At 43.2% G+C, this 18708-nt stretch overlaps 1 protein-coding gene across 4 annotated transcripts in view; it reads left to right on the top strand.

Moving 5' to 3' along the window:
- Positions 1-18708, top strand: part of DDX60 (DExD/H-box helicase 60) — a 646547-nt gene that overhangs the window by 248977 nt on the left and 378862 nt on the right. For all 4 annotated transcript variants that reach the window (XR_006390268.1, XM_044296988.1, XM_044296981.1 and 1 more), the window contains exons 15-16: positions 1384-1550; positions 2979-3134. Coding sequence is in view for 3 of the 4 variants with exons in the window: in XM_044296988.1 (XP_044152923.1) it covers positions 1384-1550; positions 2979-3134 (323 nt within the window). In the remaining variant the exon portion in view is untranslated. The remainder of the gene's footprint in view (positions 1-1383; positions 1551-2978; positions 3135-18708) is intronic.

The following is an 18708-nucleotide window of genomic DNA, read 5'->3' as shown; positions in this document are numbered from 1 at the left end:
CCATAGTCTGTAATTGGAAAGAAAAAAACAGGTCATAACACCTACAATACCTGGAGGTGGAGAAACAAGACCTTAAGGGGGCCCACCAGCACTAGAAGACATTAGAGCTGTGAAAAAGAGGAACAACAAACCCCAAGCCAAGCAATATGAAAATATCTCAAGGCACAGGGAACTCTGGAGCTAACTCGTGAAAGCGACGCAACCAGAGCACTGACTGACAGGCTCTTGGGTGCTTTAAAGGAGGAAGCCCCGCCCCTTGGGCGGTTCCTTGATCGTAATTAGCCCAGCAAAATAACAGAGCCTATAATAGCTCAGCTGTTCTAAATGTCTCCCTAGATTTAATCCTGGGTCCCAGGATGTCTTTTATAAGGAGACAGTTAATAGAAATGGTGAGTTTTACAACCTCACCGCATCGCTCCGGAAAACCGGAAGTGACGTAGCGCACCCAGTGAGCGTCACTTCCGGAAGATGGCGGCGCCCATAGCGCCGCACACATGCAGTTGGAGAGACGGGACACCGCATGCTGAGATAAAAGAAGAGGGGAGGGGACACCCCCTTCCCCGACGGTACCCCAGCGACAAAAAATCGCTGCGATCAGGCCTAAAATAAAGGCACTGAAAGCAGGAAAAAAGCGATGCTTTAGCTTAAGGAAAAAAAGAGCCCCTAAGCACTCTTCAGCTCCCTGAGGGGGAGCGATATGCCAGTCCACCTGTCCAGAGGACAGAAAAAAACACGGTGGGCTGGGGGGTGATCTCCTCCTTTTCAGGGAGCTGAAGATCGTTTATTGGTTCTTGGGCTCATTAAAATTCCGCCGGTCCTACCAGTCCACAGGGGCAGTTAACCCCCATCTGTGCTGCTGGTAGGACGTAAGGGAATGTCAGGATTACGTCATCCGCATATGATGATAATTTATGTTTTTCCTCATAATATTATTCCATTAATTTATTTTAAATTTTATCTGGATGTATGATTTTAGTCAAATCTAGGGTATTGACAGGGTATGGGAAAAATACATTCTAATTTGTCAGGTTGTACAGACTTTTTTACATTGTCCATCATTCCCAAGCATGATGACACAGAGTCATGTGATCATAGTTCATAGAAGCTTCTAGAAACTTATGCTGTTGCACTGTATTGGCATATAAAAGACCATCATACAAAAAGGTAGGTGTACATTACAATGACACATCAATAGTTGTCTTACTGAACAACTTTATTTTTAATTACTGATTTGCATCACATAATACACACCAAATAGGTCATGTTTGTATATGCACAATTTTTTGCATGTCTGTTTTTTCATTTTTTTTCCCCCTTAAGGTTTTGCAGTCTCCGGTCTTCTTATAGGAGTTTTGGTTATTTTGTTTTTATTATATGTTTCAGCTAAAGATGAAAGAGACATAAAGATTGTTGTGGAGATAATGAAAATCATTCAGGATATCATGGACAGTAACCAGGACTTATTCAAAAAGGAAGATCAATACCGGATAGCTGGTTATCTCAGCAAACTTGGCTTTGACAACCTTGCCTGTTCACTGAGGCCAGACAAGGTACATTAGTCTATTTATTATACAACCACAAGCCAGAACAAAGGTACATTGGTTTATATGTCAGAAAGAGATACAAAAGAGAATAGTTTTTGTCGCCGTAAATTATCTTCCAACCAGAAATGTATGTGCAAGAAGTTGACCTTTTACTCCACATCAGTTATTTCACTGTACAAAACTGGTTGGTGTTTGTGGTTGTGCTCGCCCTCTACACGTTCTTAAGATATTTGTTATGGTGGTGACAAATTGATGGTTCACTGGGAACATGGGGTTAATTTTCCACCAGGCCAACAAGTGGAGAGGGAACTTAATGTTTTACCAAAATCCTAAAGCATACCGGAAAGTAAGCTGATTTGCAACAGAGTATACTTTGGCTTTTCGGATGTATTTTCTCCACAGTGATGGATGCAGGACTTTTTTTCACTGCTACAAAAACATTCTCCTAAATGGAAACCTTATGGATCCTATTATAATCTGTTTATTTCTGTTATGTGCTGTTACTTCTGTTATTTTCATTTTTCTGCTCTTATAATGGATGTGAAAGTAGCCAAATAGTAAAAATTTCTTACATCAAAAAATGTTGCCTCTCTGGATGCCACTACTATGCAGTCATCTGTTGACTACTATATACAGCATTGCAATTCAATAATGGACCCTTTAGACTGGCCAACTTTGCAGGCAAATATCGGGAATGAGCTGTTCCTTCCTGATAACTGCCTGCTTGGCAGAGAAGGCAAAACTGCATTGCATGCAGCAATCATCTCCTCTATAAGCAGGTGAGCAATCGCTACTGTGCACTCTCCTCCCCATAGAGAATCATTGTTTCTGGATAGCAGGTTGCTGTTTATAAAGGACACTCTGCTGCCTTGAAAGATTGTGGTTCCTGTATCAACAGTGCTTTCATTCCATGAACAAGCATTTGCCCTTTCTTCAGTTGATTGAAGGCACCTTTACATAGACCAAATGTTTACATAGTAACATAGTATATAAAGCCGAAAAAAGACATTTGTCCATCCAGTTCGGCCTTGTATCCCAATAATATGCCTGAAAATCAGCCCATGAAAAGGGCTTTAAATCTTATGCACATGTCAGAGCGGCGTGCAAGAGGCTGTACAGCAGCACCAAAACATATCACACATCTTGTAGCACCAAAATGCATATTCACATAAAAGAATGTTATTTAATTCCATATTGTGCAGTTTGCAACGTAACAAAGCTAAAGTGCATTAAGTGCGATATTTGTATGTGTAAGTCTATGGTGACTGTAACTAGGTCTTTACATTTGCATCCTTTGGGATGTCAGGTAGTATTTTTATCAACAGCCAGCCACAATAGAAATGTGAACAGAGCCTTAAATGATTAATATATTTTAATGCAACAAACTGCAATCTAAATGAAGGAGTGGAAATAAGCAAATATATGTTTTAATAGTTACACGACTATAAGGAAGAGGGGACAGAAAGGAAATATGCAGTTGGAGTTGGCTCAACTCGTTTCCAACTCCAGTATATGGGACCGCATTTGCTGAGGGAAGAGAGAAGTGATCCAGATCCAAGAGTGCAACACTTCATTCCAGACACATGGCAGGTAAATAATACAAATATGGAGGCGCAAAAGGCTTCTTGTTCTATAGGAAACAAATCACATGTGACACATTTCTTGCTAATAATAATGCTACAAAGGTAACAACAACAAAAAGTACCTTGTGAGATATTTACCCTGGCAAATTTAAACTTTTACATAACTAAGGGCTCATATATAATGTGACTACTGGACTTATACCGGGTGGCCCACAAAAAAGTAGCCCGCCTCCAGCGATAGTATGACAAGATGAAAGATCAAGTGGATTGTTTAATTACCCACAAGTCACAAAAGATGCTGAAAGTAGTTCACGTCTATGCATCTTTGGGCATGTCCATCTTATAATGCTGCGGATAGTGTTTGTGATATTTTCCTTGAGTTTATCCAAGGTATGTGGATTGTTAGCAGACACTTTCTGTTTTACATTTTCGCACAGATAAAAATGGCATGTAAACAAGTCTGAGGAACGTGGTGGCCATAACCCCTTGCTCATAGTTCGCTCCTCTGTAAACAGTTCATGAACCCGTACCAATGAGCTCCGTGAGGTGTGACTTGTTGCCCCATCTTGTTGGAAAAAGCAGGGCATTTTTTCTTCTGGTGTTAGTTGGTTGTAAAACTGTTCAAAGATGTCCAGGTAAACTGAGTTATTCACAGTTGATTTGAAGGAAATTGGGCACACTATTCGTGAGTCAAATGGGGATTTTCAGAGGACAAGTACCTCGTATTCTGGGAATTTACGTGACCTGATAAATGAAACCAAGCTTCGTCCATCATGAAGTACAGCAATGGGTCCAAATGTCTGTCAGCAATCATAGTCAGAAACCAAGTCCAGTAATTTATGCATTTAGCTTTGTCAGAGTCTTTCAGTTCCTGCACACACGTTATTGGGTGCGGTTTCAGGTCCAGAGGTTTCAGCACTCTCTGATATATCATTTGACAGTCTTTGAGTAGATTTTTGGGGGTTACTTGCAATCCGCTGCGTAATTTCATGCACAACTTCAGCCGTCCTGATTGATGGAGCCAGTTTGATGCCATTTCCAAACCAGACCCTGAATACAACATTTAGCTGGTGGTTTTGTTCCTGGGCACTTGTTGGCAAAGGTCTATTGTGTTACGTAATCGATCTGCTTTGCACATAGCCTTCCACAATATTATTTGCTGTTCCAGGAAGAATACAATCTTTCTGATAAAATAGGCCACTTTTATCAAACTGAATACTAAATCATTCGCTGACTTTCAAACTGTCTACATAGATAAAGGTTAGAGATGAGCGAATTTCATAATTCCACAATAACTATTTGCTGCTCCAGGAAGAATACAATCTTTCTGATACAATAGGCCACTTTTATCAAACTGAATACAAAATCATTCACTGACTTTCAAACTGCCTACATAGATAAAGGTTAGAGATGAGCCAATTTCATAATTTGAAATTCGCTCACGCTTTGTTTGCTGATAAAAACAGAATTGCGTTATGGATTCCGTTACCACGGACCATAACGCAATTCTCTGACAGAATGCCTTTAGAGGCATTCCGTTATAATAGAAGTCTATGGGCTGCAAAACTGATCCGTCCCGTTTCCGTTATGCAGAGGAGTCCTCTCCTGCATAACGGAAACAGGATGGATCAGTTATACAGGCCATAGACTTCTATTACGATGGAATAAATAACGGAATGCCTCTAAAGGCATTCTGTCATAGAATTGCGTTATGGTCCGTGGTAACGGAATTCATAACGCAATTCTGCTTTTACCACCATACGAAGCGTGAACGAATTTCATAACATGAAATTTGTTCATCTCTAATAAAGGTGATGTAATCGAACAGATAAACAAAATATAACACTGTTATGCAGCAAGTGTGGACCCACTGTGTCACTAAAACAGATTTGACTTGGGGCTACTCCCAAAGGTATTATCAAGGTGGCCCCCTGGTATTCAACCTTTAACTCCTATCCAGGGATCTTGATTATGCTGCAGGAGAGCAACCAAGCTGCCAGTACTCTCTGTTCTTGACTGCTGACCCACAAGGTTCAAGAAACACCAGTGTGGAGCACCGAGGGATCAGCCAAAACCATAGTCTGGGACAGACTGAAGTCAGGGCTGGCAAAGTGTGAGCAATTTGATGAATAGTCAGGCCAAGCAGTGAAAAGTTAGTATGGAAATCAGGCAGAGGTCAGGTTAGAAAGCAAAGAGCCAAATCCAGAAAGCTGTCAGAAGTCGGTACACGGGCAGACAAATCTATAACAGCACACCCCTGTATAAGGTAGTTAGGGCACATACTTGTATATCCACATTCTACAGATCACCTATAATCGCTTTTCTGACATACGTAAGGGGGAGGGGAATGCAAGCCGGCCTTTAGTTTATAGGAAGTCCACAGGCGAAGCCAGGGGATAAACCTGGAATTGGAGGGTACTATCCCAACAAAATAGCAAAAGATAAAACCTTCACCTATCTATGTTAGACAGATTAAATGAAATACAAATAATTAATTTTTTCATTCAGGCCCAATGGATGTACAGTATACATGGGTCTCTTTCATAAGTATCTTCTTGTCCCAGTTGCCCCTCTGTAGGGATTCGTCAACTACTTCAAGGGCAAAACATCTAATAACCTCGGGGTTGTTGTTATTACATTCTTTCACATGTATGGCTAGCGGTTTATCTCTTTTATTTGTAATGTCAACCACACGTTCTAGAAACCTAGTACGGAATTCCAAAATAGTTTTCACACTCCTTTTGTGTGGCAGTTGGTGTAAGCTCCCAGCATGAAAACAACCAAAAAATAGGACATGTCCTATTTTTTGATGGCCGCTATTCACTGGCCATTAAAAAAAAACAGCCATGTAAATAGCCCCATAGACTTTTATTGGTGCTAAAAATGGCTGTGTGATGGCCGTTACTTAAACAGCCATCACACAGACATTATCATGTGCATGTAGCCTAAGGCCTCCATTTAGTCTGATTTCTGGAGGTTTCCTGAATCCCTTCAAGTTCATCCACTACTGATTTGAGAAAAATATCAATATTATTATCACCTCCCTTCGGTGGTAAAAGTGTACTCATTCTTTAGATGTGTAAATGGGCCCATACAGGGATTTTTATTACCTTCGTTTTCTAATTCTGCTAAATCCTCAAAGCAACCCAAATCTGTAAATTCTAGACCCAGTTCCCAGCACTTCCTCTTTTTACTGGATGTAATAATCTTCCATCTCAATTTACTAGCAAATAGGTTCAGATTTTTGACCCAGAGAGAGATCAATAATCTAAGGCATGTCTGACTCAGTTTGTTGCCTTATTTCCTCTCCCTTAATGAGTAGCCTGTTGGTAACAGGGTCTACTCTTAAAAAAAGGGTGAGGAGGTAGTAGAGGTAGTGACCTGAGATGGTGCTTGTGTTCCTTGGCTTCCGTTTCCTGTGGCTCCACTGATATTCTCCACAAGCAGGATCTGAGTAGAATCCTGCTTGTGCTTTATTCACCGTCCTGTATTATCTTATCCCATCTTGACCCATGGTGCAGCACAATAAGCTCTCTCACAAATTCATTGTTGGGGATGTTGGGGAAGAGCCCAATGTGTTGGGGTAGTGACTCCAGAGTAGGGGAGAGGCACATGAAAAATGTTGTAGTCCATTGTGTGAAGAACACATGAGAGGAGAACAGAGGAGGAGGTCCTGTAAGGATCTAAGATTACGTGTGGGGATGTATCGAGAAAGCAGGTCAGAGATGTAGGGAGGGGACAGGTTGTGGACGGCTTTATATGTAGTTGTAAGTATTTTAAACTGAATTTGCTGGGCAATGGGGAGCCAGTGAAGGGATTGGCAGAGGGGCGAGGCAGAGGAGAAACGAGGGGAGAGGTAGATTAACCGGGCAGTGGAGTTGAGAATAGATTGGAGGGGAGTGAGAGCGCTTTATGGGAGGCCACACAGGAGGATGTTGCAGTAGTCCAGTCGGGAGATGATGAGAGCATGCGCTAGTATTTTAGTTGACTCAGGGGCGAGGAAGACGCAAATATAAGAGATGTTCTTCAGTTGAAAACGGCAGGTGGAGGTAAGGGGAGAATCCAAAGTTACCCCCAGATCTTAATTTGATTTGTGCAAGCAGTGAAACAAAGGAACAATTGTATGTGCAAAAATATATAATCGTTTATTATAAAAACCAAGAATATAAAACAATGCAACTGCAAAACAAATGATGAAGTTACAAAGTAACACCCAAAATGTACCACACGGTGGTGTTGACACACCCCTATCTGATCAGCACAGTATGATTTAATGATTTATGACGACCAGTGTCATACTTTTAACAAACGGACTCATATACCAAGAGAAACTTAGGATCTTCTGTTATTAAACAGGCTATAACAATAAAACACGGATTTACAGGAAAATAACTGTTATCCCTTGACTCTGTTTTCCTATGACCAATCGAAATATATGATATTAATATGATAAAATATTCAGCTCGGCAATCAGACTAAGGAAAATAACTTTCCAAGGATTTAGTCCTCTTTTCAAATAATGTCAGATCTTCCATTAACAATATGCATCTTTGCTAAGAGAATAATCAGCATTATGGAGGCACCTAAGACTATATATTCCCACAGTATGAGAACTCTTGGCTATATACCGAGAGAAATATATTATTAATATCATGAGTAGTAAACTAAATATACGTTACCGGGTCAAAGGTAGACAGAGTTCAGATAGGACCAGTTCTGAAGGACTTTCCTAGTAATCCAAAAAGAATAATCCAAGTTTCTTCTGATAAAGTTTTTCTTTTTGATTGAATGAATGGATCAATGGATATATGGATCTTTTTTCCTCTCTCTAGTTCTCTTTGCTACCCCGCACACAAGTAATTATTCCCCCCCTTATCTAAGAATCACCCCCTTTAGATTAGGGATTCCCAATCAGGTAAGGTGGGTGTACTTGCATGCTAATAACACCATGATGTCATATCAACTCCTAATATGGTAAAGAACAAATAATGGAATAATATGATATTGTCCATCTGCCTCCAGATGGCACTGCGGTATTATAAATGAACATCACAACTTTTTAGCATTAAAATTAAATATCTAATAATACGTTCACAGGACCTCGTTGACCGATTCTTAATAAATCATTGAGGAAGGTCTTTTCCTGACACTTTTAATTACCTATATCCTGGACTTGTTGGAGTTGACTGTCTTCTCCTATCTTTTTAAAATATAGGTTGACTTGATGAAAATTTTATATAGCGGCTTTGATGTATGGCATCGGAACTTGTACATTTCACTTATCTACATCCATGAATGACTATTGTTTTGAAATGGCATTTACTCTTCCCAGAAATCCAATTAACATAAACTTACTTGTTTATATACCTTCTAAAATATCTTCTAAATGGTAAATACATGGTATGACATATATATAAATCGATACATTGTTACACATAGATAATATATTATATGAATTATTGATTAACATATGTTGTAATCTAAATATACCATGCTGAGATATATATAATATAATTATGAATATAAAAATTTAACCTCATACAGCAGGTGTGCCTCAAGGATATGAAACCTTATCAAGTAACCTTGTTCCCTCCAGACATATATGTCTTAGGGAGTTGACTTACTCCTTACAGATGGTCCCATATCTTTAGCAATAACTTTTAAACACAATGTCCGTTTATGTTCACAATTATTTTTTTATAAATTGAACTTGCCATGAACTCATGCCATGAACTCATCTTGGCTTCCTCAGCCACATAATAGAACTTTGGTTCAGGCTGATTTTATTCTTAAAGGCAATGAGATGAGCATACATTTCGATCATAATGTCATTAGATAATATTGTATACGTATGAAAATGCACAACATTACACTTCCAGAAATCTACAGGCCATTGACCCTTATACGCTTACAGACACTTTACACTCATCATTTCCCCAATCTCTTCCCTCTCCTGTCCTGATCTGGCTGTAAATCACTATAATGACACATTCTGAAACACCTATAAACAGAGACAAAAGCATCCCTGGCTTACACTGCAAACGTGCTTTCTCTAATGTTGCTCCAGGAGTGCTGAACACCTATGGAGAAAAACATACACTGGAAAATTTCCTCCATTACAAATTTATGCAAAGAACCTATAACTCTGACGTCCACCTTGCCAAACAAACCTACTTCACCACCCTAATCTCCTCACTGTCCAACAACCAAAAAAACTCTGTGACACTTTTCACTCCCTCCTCAGTCCAGGTGCCTATCACAGACCTTTGTGCTGAAGATCTGGTCGCCTACTTCACAGAGAAAATGGAAGTCATCTCCCAGCCACTGTCATTGATTTCATCCCCCCCCCCCCCATCTCATCTGGCTTACTGTTCACATTTGACCCAGTCACGGAAGAAGAAGTCTCAAGGCTCCTCTCTTCTTCTTGTCCTACCACATGCACTTCTGACCCCATTCCCTCACACCTACACCAGTCTCTCTCTCCGGCTGTCAACTCACCCAACAAAAATCTTCAACCTCTCTCTCTTCCCTTCATCTCTAAACTCTTGGAGTGTCTGGTCTACTCTCACCTCATCCACTATTTTTCTGCTCACTCTTTCCTTGATCCATTACAATCTGGTTTCTACATCCTACATTCTACAGAAACTGCCCTCACCAAAATGAAAAATGACCTCCTGACAGCAAAATGCAACGGTGACTACTCTCTGCTCATTCTTCTAGATCTCCCTGCAACTTTTGACACTGTAGACCACTCTATGCTACTCACGATGCTCCAATCTATCGGCCTAAAGGACACTGCTCTCTCCTGGTTTTCTTCATATCTCTCTGATCACTCTTTCAGTGTATCATTCACTGGCTCCACTTCTTCTACTCTCCCTCTTGCTTTTTAGTTTTCTCAGGGTTTAGTCCTAGGCCCTTCCGTCTTCTCCCTCTCCACAGCCACAATTGGACAGTCTATTAGCAGATTTGGTTTCCAGTACTATCTCTATGCTGATGACACACAACTATACACTTCATCTCCCCACATCACCCCTGCTGTATTACAAAACACAAGTGTCTGTCCACTGTCTCTAACATCATGTCCTCCTTCTATCTGAAACGGAATCTTTCAAAAACTGAACTTTTTGTGCTCTGTCCATCTACTAACCTACCTAAACCTGATATCTCCTTCTCAGTGTGTGGCACCATCATCGCACCTAGGCCACTCCTCTTAAAGGACTGTCCACAGTTTTTCTGAACAGTCAATCATCAGTTGGTCATAGTATCTTGGAGAAATAATATAGAAGTATACCTTCACAGCAAAAAAAAACTAAACACTTCCCTATAAAACGTAACCTTTAGTCAAACTAAAAAAAGGGACCCACAAGAATAAAAAGAAAATTACCTAAAGTGTCCCTATCTGTCCCTGCCTAGTAGTGGAACTGCCCCTCTAATCATCTGAACACAAATGATGTAGGTTTAAAGTTTACCTTCAAAATAGGAAAAAAAAGTCCTTGGCTTTTCTGGATGTATGCATATTCAGGGTGGCAGACAATAGCATACAGACCACGCTGTTTCGGAAAGAAAACGCTAGTAATAGTTTGGTCTGGCGAAACTGCTCTAATGATATTTCGGTTGACCATGAGTCAAAGAAATTATCATCCTCACATTCAAGAAACATTATCCAGGGCCAGGGAAACAAAGTCAGATGGTAAATTATGTATTATTGGAACATACAGTACACAGGCCTTAAATTGTGCGTAAACTAATCACAAAATATTGGATTTTACTCAAAACTGATCCAGACCTAGCTACCAGAACAACCTGCCATCACACTTAGGACAGGGAGGAAATTGCGTGACAGGTTAGTAAAGAGCCACTTTGTAGCCCCCATAAAGGGTGATACTTGGTTGGATAAATGAACTAGAGGCACCTTTTGCTGTTGCGGCTGCAAGGCCTGTAGGTTTAGCGACACAGGCAGGGTGTTTATACACCCAAGAACTGGACAGTCCTTTAAGAGGAGAACTTTTACCAACTGCCGCACAAAAGGAGTGATCTACATTATGTATGCATGTATGTGTTTATGTATGTATGTGTATATGCGGAATCCTAAACATTGGGAAACTATTCGGGAATTTAGCACTAGGATTCTGGAACTTGTGGGTGACATTACAAATAAAAGAGATAAACCACTAGCCAGACATGTGAAAGAATGTCATAACAACAACCCCAAGGTTATTCGATTTTTTTTACCCTTGAAGAAGTTGAGGAACCCATACAGAGGGGCGACTGGGACAAGAAGATACTTATGAAGAGACCTAGTGGATATACAGGATGCATACTGTACACCCATTGGGCCTGAATGAACAACTTTGATTTAATCTGCCTAACATCGGGGTGAAGGTTTTATCCTTTCATATTTTGTTGGGATAGTATCCCCCAAGTCCAGGTATATCACCTAGCTTCACAAATCACTGCAAAAAATGCACCAAAATGATATGCAACTGACAATACTAGCTTGTTCCTCAAGCCGCTGTTAAAAGTTGAGAACTTTGGCAATATCTTCCAGTCAGGAACATATCGGAGTCCCTCATGCATCACGTCACGGTGTCTCAGCACGCATGGGGTCCTTCCACTACACTGCCCGTGGTGTGTGAACAGGGTCTGAACAAAGCTAGAAATTGACTCACAGCCAGGCTCTCACATGCCTTTATAGTGGTATCACCCATGGAATGTGAGGTAAAATAAAGCTGTGAGTCGCACCCACAACAGACCATGTGACACAGAAGCTACCAGGTGCAAAAGAATGTTACCAACAAAATAAAGTGGCACATTCCATACACATAAAGACAAAAACTCACTGAAAAAAGTGGCCTAAACGGGTGGAAATGCTCCAAACCCAGACACTGTAGCGCGTCTATAACCGGGGGAGCAATTCCTCCGCATGCGGTCCACAGATAACGGCAATCCCCAGCAAAAAATGCATACTATGGAGGATGCAGGGGCGGACCGCATGCACCACAAGGACATCTTACACAAAATGATACATTGTGCAGATGAAAAAATATATACATACACAAATCACTGCAGAAAATGCACCAAAATGATATGCAACTGACAATACTAGCTAGTTCCTCAAGATTCACTTGAATGGAGCTTAGCCACACCCACTCTAGTTGATACAAGTCGTGACGTCAGTGGGCGCGCGGCCCGGCGGTAAACAGTGAGAAGGCCGCGGCGCTGCTGGAGCGCCGCTACCTTCTCAAACAGCTGATCGGCGGGGGTCCCGGGTGCCGGACCCCGGCCGATCAGAAGCTGATGATCTATCCAGAGGATAGATCATCAGTTAAATGAAAGTGCAGAACCCCTTTAAAGTTAGTTTTATTCAACCAGCAAGTAATTTTTTGACGGGAAATAACATAGGTGTCTCGCAAAAGATAATAAGACAATTTACAAGAGGCATTATTGTGGAAAAAGAAACAATTCTCAACTTTTATTTACATTTGAGCAAAAAATACAAGATGTTCCGCACTGTGGTTGGAAGCCAAAAGTGACACCTGTGCTGGCTAGGAGGATAGTTAGAGAGGTGAAAAAGAATCCAAGGATCACCACCAAGGCCATCCTGGTGAATCTAGACTCTGCTGGTGGCAATGTCTCAAGGCATTGAGCTGAGTTCCACGGATGCAGACAAGGCATACAAAAGGTCGCTTGGCCTTTGTAAAAGCTGATCTGGACAAAGAAGAAGACTTCTGGTCTTCTGTGTTATGGTCAGATGAAACAAAAATTTAATTGTTTGGTCACAATGATGTTTCCTTCATTTGGCGTAAAAAAGGAGAAGCCTTCAATCCAAATAACACCATCCCCACTGTCAAACATGGTGCTGGGAACCTAATGCTTTGGGGGTGTTTTTCAGCCAATGGACCAGGGAACCGTATCACAGTAAACGGCACAATAAAAAAAGAGCAATACATGAGGATTCTCAACGACAATATCAGGCAGTCTGCAGAGAAACTTGGCCTTGGGCACCAGTGGACATTTCAGCATGACAATGACCCAAAACACACAACAAAAGTGGTGAAGAAATGGTTAACAGACAACCATATTAACGTTTTGGAGTGGTCCAGGCAGAGTCCAGACTTGAATCCAATTGAGAATCTGTGGAGGGAGCTAAAAAGCAGGGTGATGGCAAGAAGACCCTCCAACCTGAAAGATTTGGAGCTCATTGCTAAAGATAAATGGGCAAAAATATCTGTGGGTAGAGTTGAGCGGACACCTGGATGTTCGGGTTCGAGAAGTTCGGCCGAACTTCCCGGAAATGTTCGGGTTCGGGATCCGAACCCGATCCGAACTTCGTCCTGAACCCGAACCCCATTGAAGTCAATGGGGACCCGAACTTTTCGGCACTAAAAAGGCTGTAAAACAGCCCAGGAAAGAGCTAGAAGGCTGCAAAAGGCAGCAACATGTAGGTAAAAAACTTGCAAACAAATGTGGATAGGGAAATGAATAAAAATAACAATAAAATAAATACAAATTAACCAATATCAATTGGAGAGAGGTCCCATAGCAGAGAATCAGGCTTCACGTCAGCCACCACTGCAACAGTCCATTGGCATATATTTAGGCCCAGGCACCCAGGCAGAGGAGAGAGGTCCCGTAACAGAGAATCTGGCTTCATGTCAGCAGAGAATCAGTCTGCATGTCATAGCAGAGAATCAGGCTTCACGTCAGCCACCACTGTAACAGTCCATTGTCATATATTTAGGCCCAGGCACCCAGCCAGAGGAGACAGGTCCCGTAACAGAGAATCTGGCTTCATGTCAGCAGAGAATCAGTCTGCATGTCATAGCAGAGAATCAGGCTTCACGTCAGCCACCACTGTAACAGTCCATTGTCTTATATTTAGGCCCAGCACCCAGGCAGAGGAGAGAGGTCCCGTAACAGAGAATCTGGCTTCATGTCAGCAGAGAATCAGTCTGCATGTCATAGCAGAGAATCAGGCTTCACGTCACCCAACATTGGAACAGTCCATTGGCATATATTTAGGCCCAGGCACCCAGGCAGAGGAGAGAGGTCCCGTAACAGAGAATCTGGCTTCATGTCAGCAGAGAATCAGTCTGCATGTCATAGCAGAGAATCAGGCTACACGTCACCCAACATTGGAACTGTCACTACCAGAGCTTTGAGACGTTCTCACAGCTCTGTGTCTCCACCCCTGTGATGATGTCACTTAGAGTTTGGAGGTGTTCTCACTGTTCTGTTTCTCCGCCCCTGTGATGAGGTCTTTACTCCCAGCTGTTCCTCCTGCGTTTGATTTCCCTGCCTTTAAATCACCCCTCCTCCTATTGCAGGGCGTGGATTATATTTCTCTTTTCAGTTGTAGCTCTGCCTTGAGTATCTTCACTTGTTAAGCTATTAGTTCTCTGGACCTGTGTTCTGTTGCTGCAAGCACTCCGGATATTGCCAGCGGCCCTTGGATCCGTCTTCTCTGCGGCTGCAACTCCATCAGCTAAGTGTGCAGACATTGTTGTGTACCTGGTGATTTTCTGACTGGATCTGAGGTGGCCACGGTTCCCTCCATATTCTGAGCAGGGCATCGGTGGCCGTGCCCCTTCCACTATTGTAGGGGTTACAGGGCTCATCAGTCTTAGGCACGCGGGCATGCCTCGTTCCACCACATGGATCCGGGCATGTGCTTTAGCAGCATAGGGAGAGTGTTGAGGGTCTGACAGGGGTCACCCTTTCTCTTCCCTAGTTTGGGTCCGGTCAGTAGCTCTTTTTACTGTGTATGCTCTTGTTACTCTTAAACAGCCGTGACATTATAATCCACCAAAACCGTCCTTGTTGACATGGATCCGCTTTCTGGCTTGGTTGACCGCATGCAGGGTCTTTCTTTGGAAGTAGCGGATCTCCGTCAATCTGTGACTCAGCTACAAGCATTGGGCTCTGCTCCGACTCATGGAGTCTGTTGCGAGCCAAAGGTCTCACTTCCGGAAACGTTCTCCGGGGGCAGTGAGAATTTTGTTCGCTTCAGAGAGGCATGTAAACTCCATTTTTGTTTGTGTCCCCACTCCTCTGGTAATGAGGAACAGAGGGTGAGGATTGTCATCTCCCTGCTCAGGGGTAATGCTCAGACTTGGGCTTTTTCGCTGCCATCAGGGGATCCTTCCCTTCGATCCGTGGAAAGATTTTTTGTGGCCCTGGGGCAGATATATGATGACCCGGATCGTGTTGCTCTGGCAGAATCGAACTTACGTGTTTTATGCCAGAACAAACTGTCTGCGGAGCTTTATTGTTCTGAATTTCGGAGATGGGCAGCTGATTCAGGCTGGAATGATGCTGCACTCTGAAGTCAGTTCTGTCATGGTCTCTCAGAGGATTTGAAAGATGCCTTTGCTTTCCATGAGAGACCAACGTCCTTAGAGTCTGCCATGTCATTGGCGGTACGCCTTGACAGGCGTCTAAGGGAAAGAAACAAGACCTCTCCGTCCAGCCATTGTCAGTCTAGGGGCAATGGTGCGGACTCATTCAGTATGCAGGGGTCTCATCCTGTCTCGCTCCCCTCTGAGGAGGAGCCCATGCAGCTAGGCCGACTTGCCCCTGATAAAAGAGGATTTAGTCCTCAGAATATGGTGTGTTTTTGTTGTGGGGGCATAGGTCATTTGGCAAATGTTTGTCCGTCTAGGAGATTCCTGAACTGTACTAAGAGTGATAATAAGAGAAAAACCTCAAGAGGTAGATCATCAAGTTCTGCTTCATCTGCTACTTTGGGCAAAGTTGATGTGGGAATTGATGCTATTCCTCTGACCTGCAGTTCCCGTTTTCTCCTGTCTGTCAGGGTGGCGCTAGAGAGCAAAGTCATTCCTTGTGAGATTTTTGTCGATAGTGGAGCGGCCGTCAATCTTATTGACACTCAATTTGTAGCCTTGCATGGTTTTCAGGTTTGTACATTAGAAAAGGATATACCTGTTTTTGCTATTGACTCTGCCCCACTCTCGCAGAGATCTCTGAAAGGCATTGTTCACAATATCCGGCTAGCTGTAGGTGACACTCATGTGGAGGAGATATCTTGTTTTGTCCTTAACGGATTGCCTTCTCCTCTAGTTTTGGGGCTACCCTGGCTCACTAGACATAACCCCACTATTGATTGGCAAGGAAGGCAAACAAATGAGTGGAGTGACTTTTGTAGAGAGAATTGTCTCACAGCGACTTTTGCAGAGGTGTCTACTAAAACTGTGCCATCATTTCTCTCTGATTTCTCGGATGTGTTTTCCGAGAGCGGTGTTCAGGAGCTACCTCCTCACTGGGAGTTTGACTGTCCCATTAACCTCATTCCCGGCGCCAAGCTGCCAAAAGCACGCCCCTACAATCTCTCACAACCGGAAAGACTCGCAATGCGAACCTATATCTCCGAGAGTCTCGAGAAGGGGCATATTCGTCCCTCAAAGTCACCTGTTGCCGCGGGTTTTTTTTTTTGTTAAAAAAAAAGATGGCTCTCTGAGACCTTGCTTAGATTTTAGGGAGCTGAACCGTATCACGATTCGCGATCCCTATCCCCTTCCTCTGATCCCGGACCTCTTCAACCAAATTGTTGGGGCCAAGGTGTTTTCCAAATTGGATCTGATAGGCGCGTACAACCTGGTCAGGGTCAGAGAGGCGGATGAATGGAAAACGGCCTTTAATACCCCTAACGGGCATTTCGAGAATCTCGTTATGCCTTTCGGCCTGATGAATGCTCCGGCCGTCTTTCAGCATTTTGTTAATAGTATTTTCTATCATTTAATGGGGAAATTTGTATTGGTGTATCTTGATGATATTTAGATTTTTTCCCCTGATGTTCAGACCCATCAGGATCATCTTTTTCAGGTCCTGCAGATACTGCGGGAAAATAAACTGTATGCCAAGCTGGAGAAATGTCTTTTTATGGTATCGGAGATTCAATTTCTGGGTTTTCTCCTCTCTGCTTCTGGTTTTCGCATGGATCCGGAGAAGGTCCGTGCCGTGCTGGAGTGGGAGCTTCCTGAAAATCAGAAGGCATTGATGCGCTTTCTGGGTTTTGCTAACTACTACAGAAAGTTCATTTTGAATTATTCCTCTATTGTCAAACCCCTTACTGACATGACAAAAAAGGGGACGGATTTTTCCTCTTGGTCGGAGGAGGCGCTTGCAGCCTTTTCTAAGATTAAAGAGAGTTTTGCGTCTGCTCCCATCTTGGTGCATCCCGATGTTTCCTTACCTTTTATTGTTGAGGTGGATGCTTCCGAGGTGGGTGTGGGTGCAGTTTTGTCCCAGGGCCCATCTCCTGCCAAATGGCGACCTTGTGCCTTTTTCTCTAGAAAACTCTCCCCGGCAGAGAGAAACTATGATGTGGGAGATAGGGAGTTGTTGGCCATCAAGTTGGCTTTCGAGGAATGGCGCCATTGGTTGGAGGGGGCCAGGCACCCTATCACCGTTTTTACCGACCATAAGAATCTGGCGTACTTGGAGTCGGCCAGGCGTATGAATCCGAGACAGGCCAGATGGTCTCTGTTCTTCTCCAGATTCAATTTTGTTGTTACTTTCCGCCCTGGGATCAAGAATGTGAAGGCTGATGCTCTCTCTCGCTGTTTTCCGGGAGGAGGAAACTCCGAGGACCCGGGTCCCATTTTGGCGGAGGGGGTAGTTGTTTCTGCTCTATATTCCGATTTGGAGGCCGAGGTCCAGGCTGCCCAGTCTGAGGCACCTGCCCGTTGTCCCTCCGGGAAGTTGTTCGTGCCTCCTGAGCTACGTCACAAACTCTTTAAGGAACATCATGATACGGTTCTTGCTGGTCACCCCGGGAGTAGAGCCACGGTAGATGTCATTGCTCGGAGATTTTGGTGGCCGGCTCTTCGTAAGTCTGTGGAGGGTTTTGTGGCGGCTTGTGAGACGTGCGCTCGCGCTAAGGTCCCTCGTTCACGACCTTCAGGTTCCCTTCTCCCGTTACCCATACCTTCCCGTCCTTGGACACACCTGTCCATGGACTTTATCACGGATCTTCCTCGTTCCTCGGGGAAGTCGGTGATCCTGGTGGTCGTGGACCGTTTTAGCAAGATGGCTCATTTCGTTCCTTTCCCTGGTTTACCCAATGCTAAAACGTTGGCGCAAGCTTTTGTCGACCATATTGTTAAATTGCACGGCATTCCCTCTGATATTGTTTCCGATAGAGGCACGCAGTTTGTGTCCAGGTTCTGGAAGGCTTTCTGTTCTCGCCTGGGGGTTCGGCTGTCCTTCTCTTCTGCTTTTCACCCGCAGTCGAATGGTCAGACTGAGCGCCTCAATCAGAATCTGGAGACATATTTGCGCTGTTTTGTGGCGGAGAACCAGGAGGATTGGTGTTCATTTCTCCCTCTTGCTGAGTTTGCTTTGAACAACCGTCGTCAGGAATCTTCTGATAAGTCACCATTTTTTGGTGCATATGGGTTCCATCCGCAGTTTGGGACATTCTCGGGAGGGGCTCTTTCTGGTTTACCTGAGGAGGAGAGATTTTCCTCGTCTTTGTCTACCATTTGGCAAAAGATTCAGAGTAATCTCAGAAAGATGAGTGAGAAGTATAAGCGTGTGGCTGATAAGAGACGTGTGCCTGG

The sequence above is a fragment of the Bufo gargarizans genome, chromosome 1, assembly GCF_014858855.1.
Source record: "Bufo gargarizans isolate SCDJY-AF-19 chromosome 1, ASM1485885v1, whole genome shotgun sequence".
In the NCBI taxonomy this organism is placed as follows: domain Eukaryota; kingdom Metazoa; phylum Chordata; class Amphibia; order Anura; family Bufonidae; genus Bufo; species Bufo gargarizans.
The sequence above is the reverse complement of the archived record's forward strand: the minus strand, read 5'-3'. Positions and strand labels throughout refer to the sequence as shown.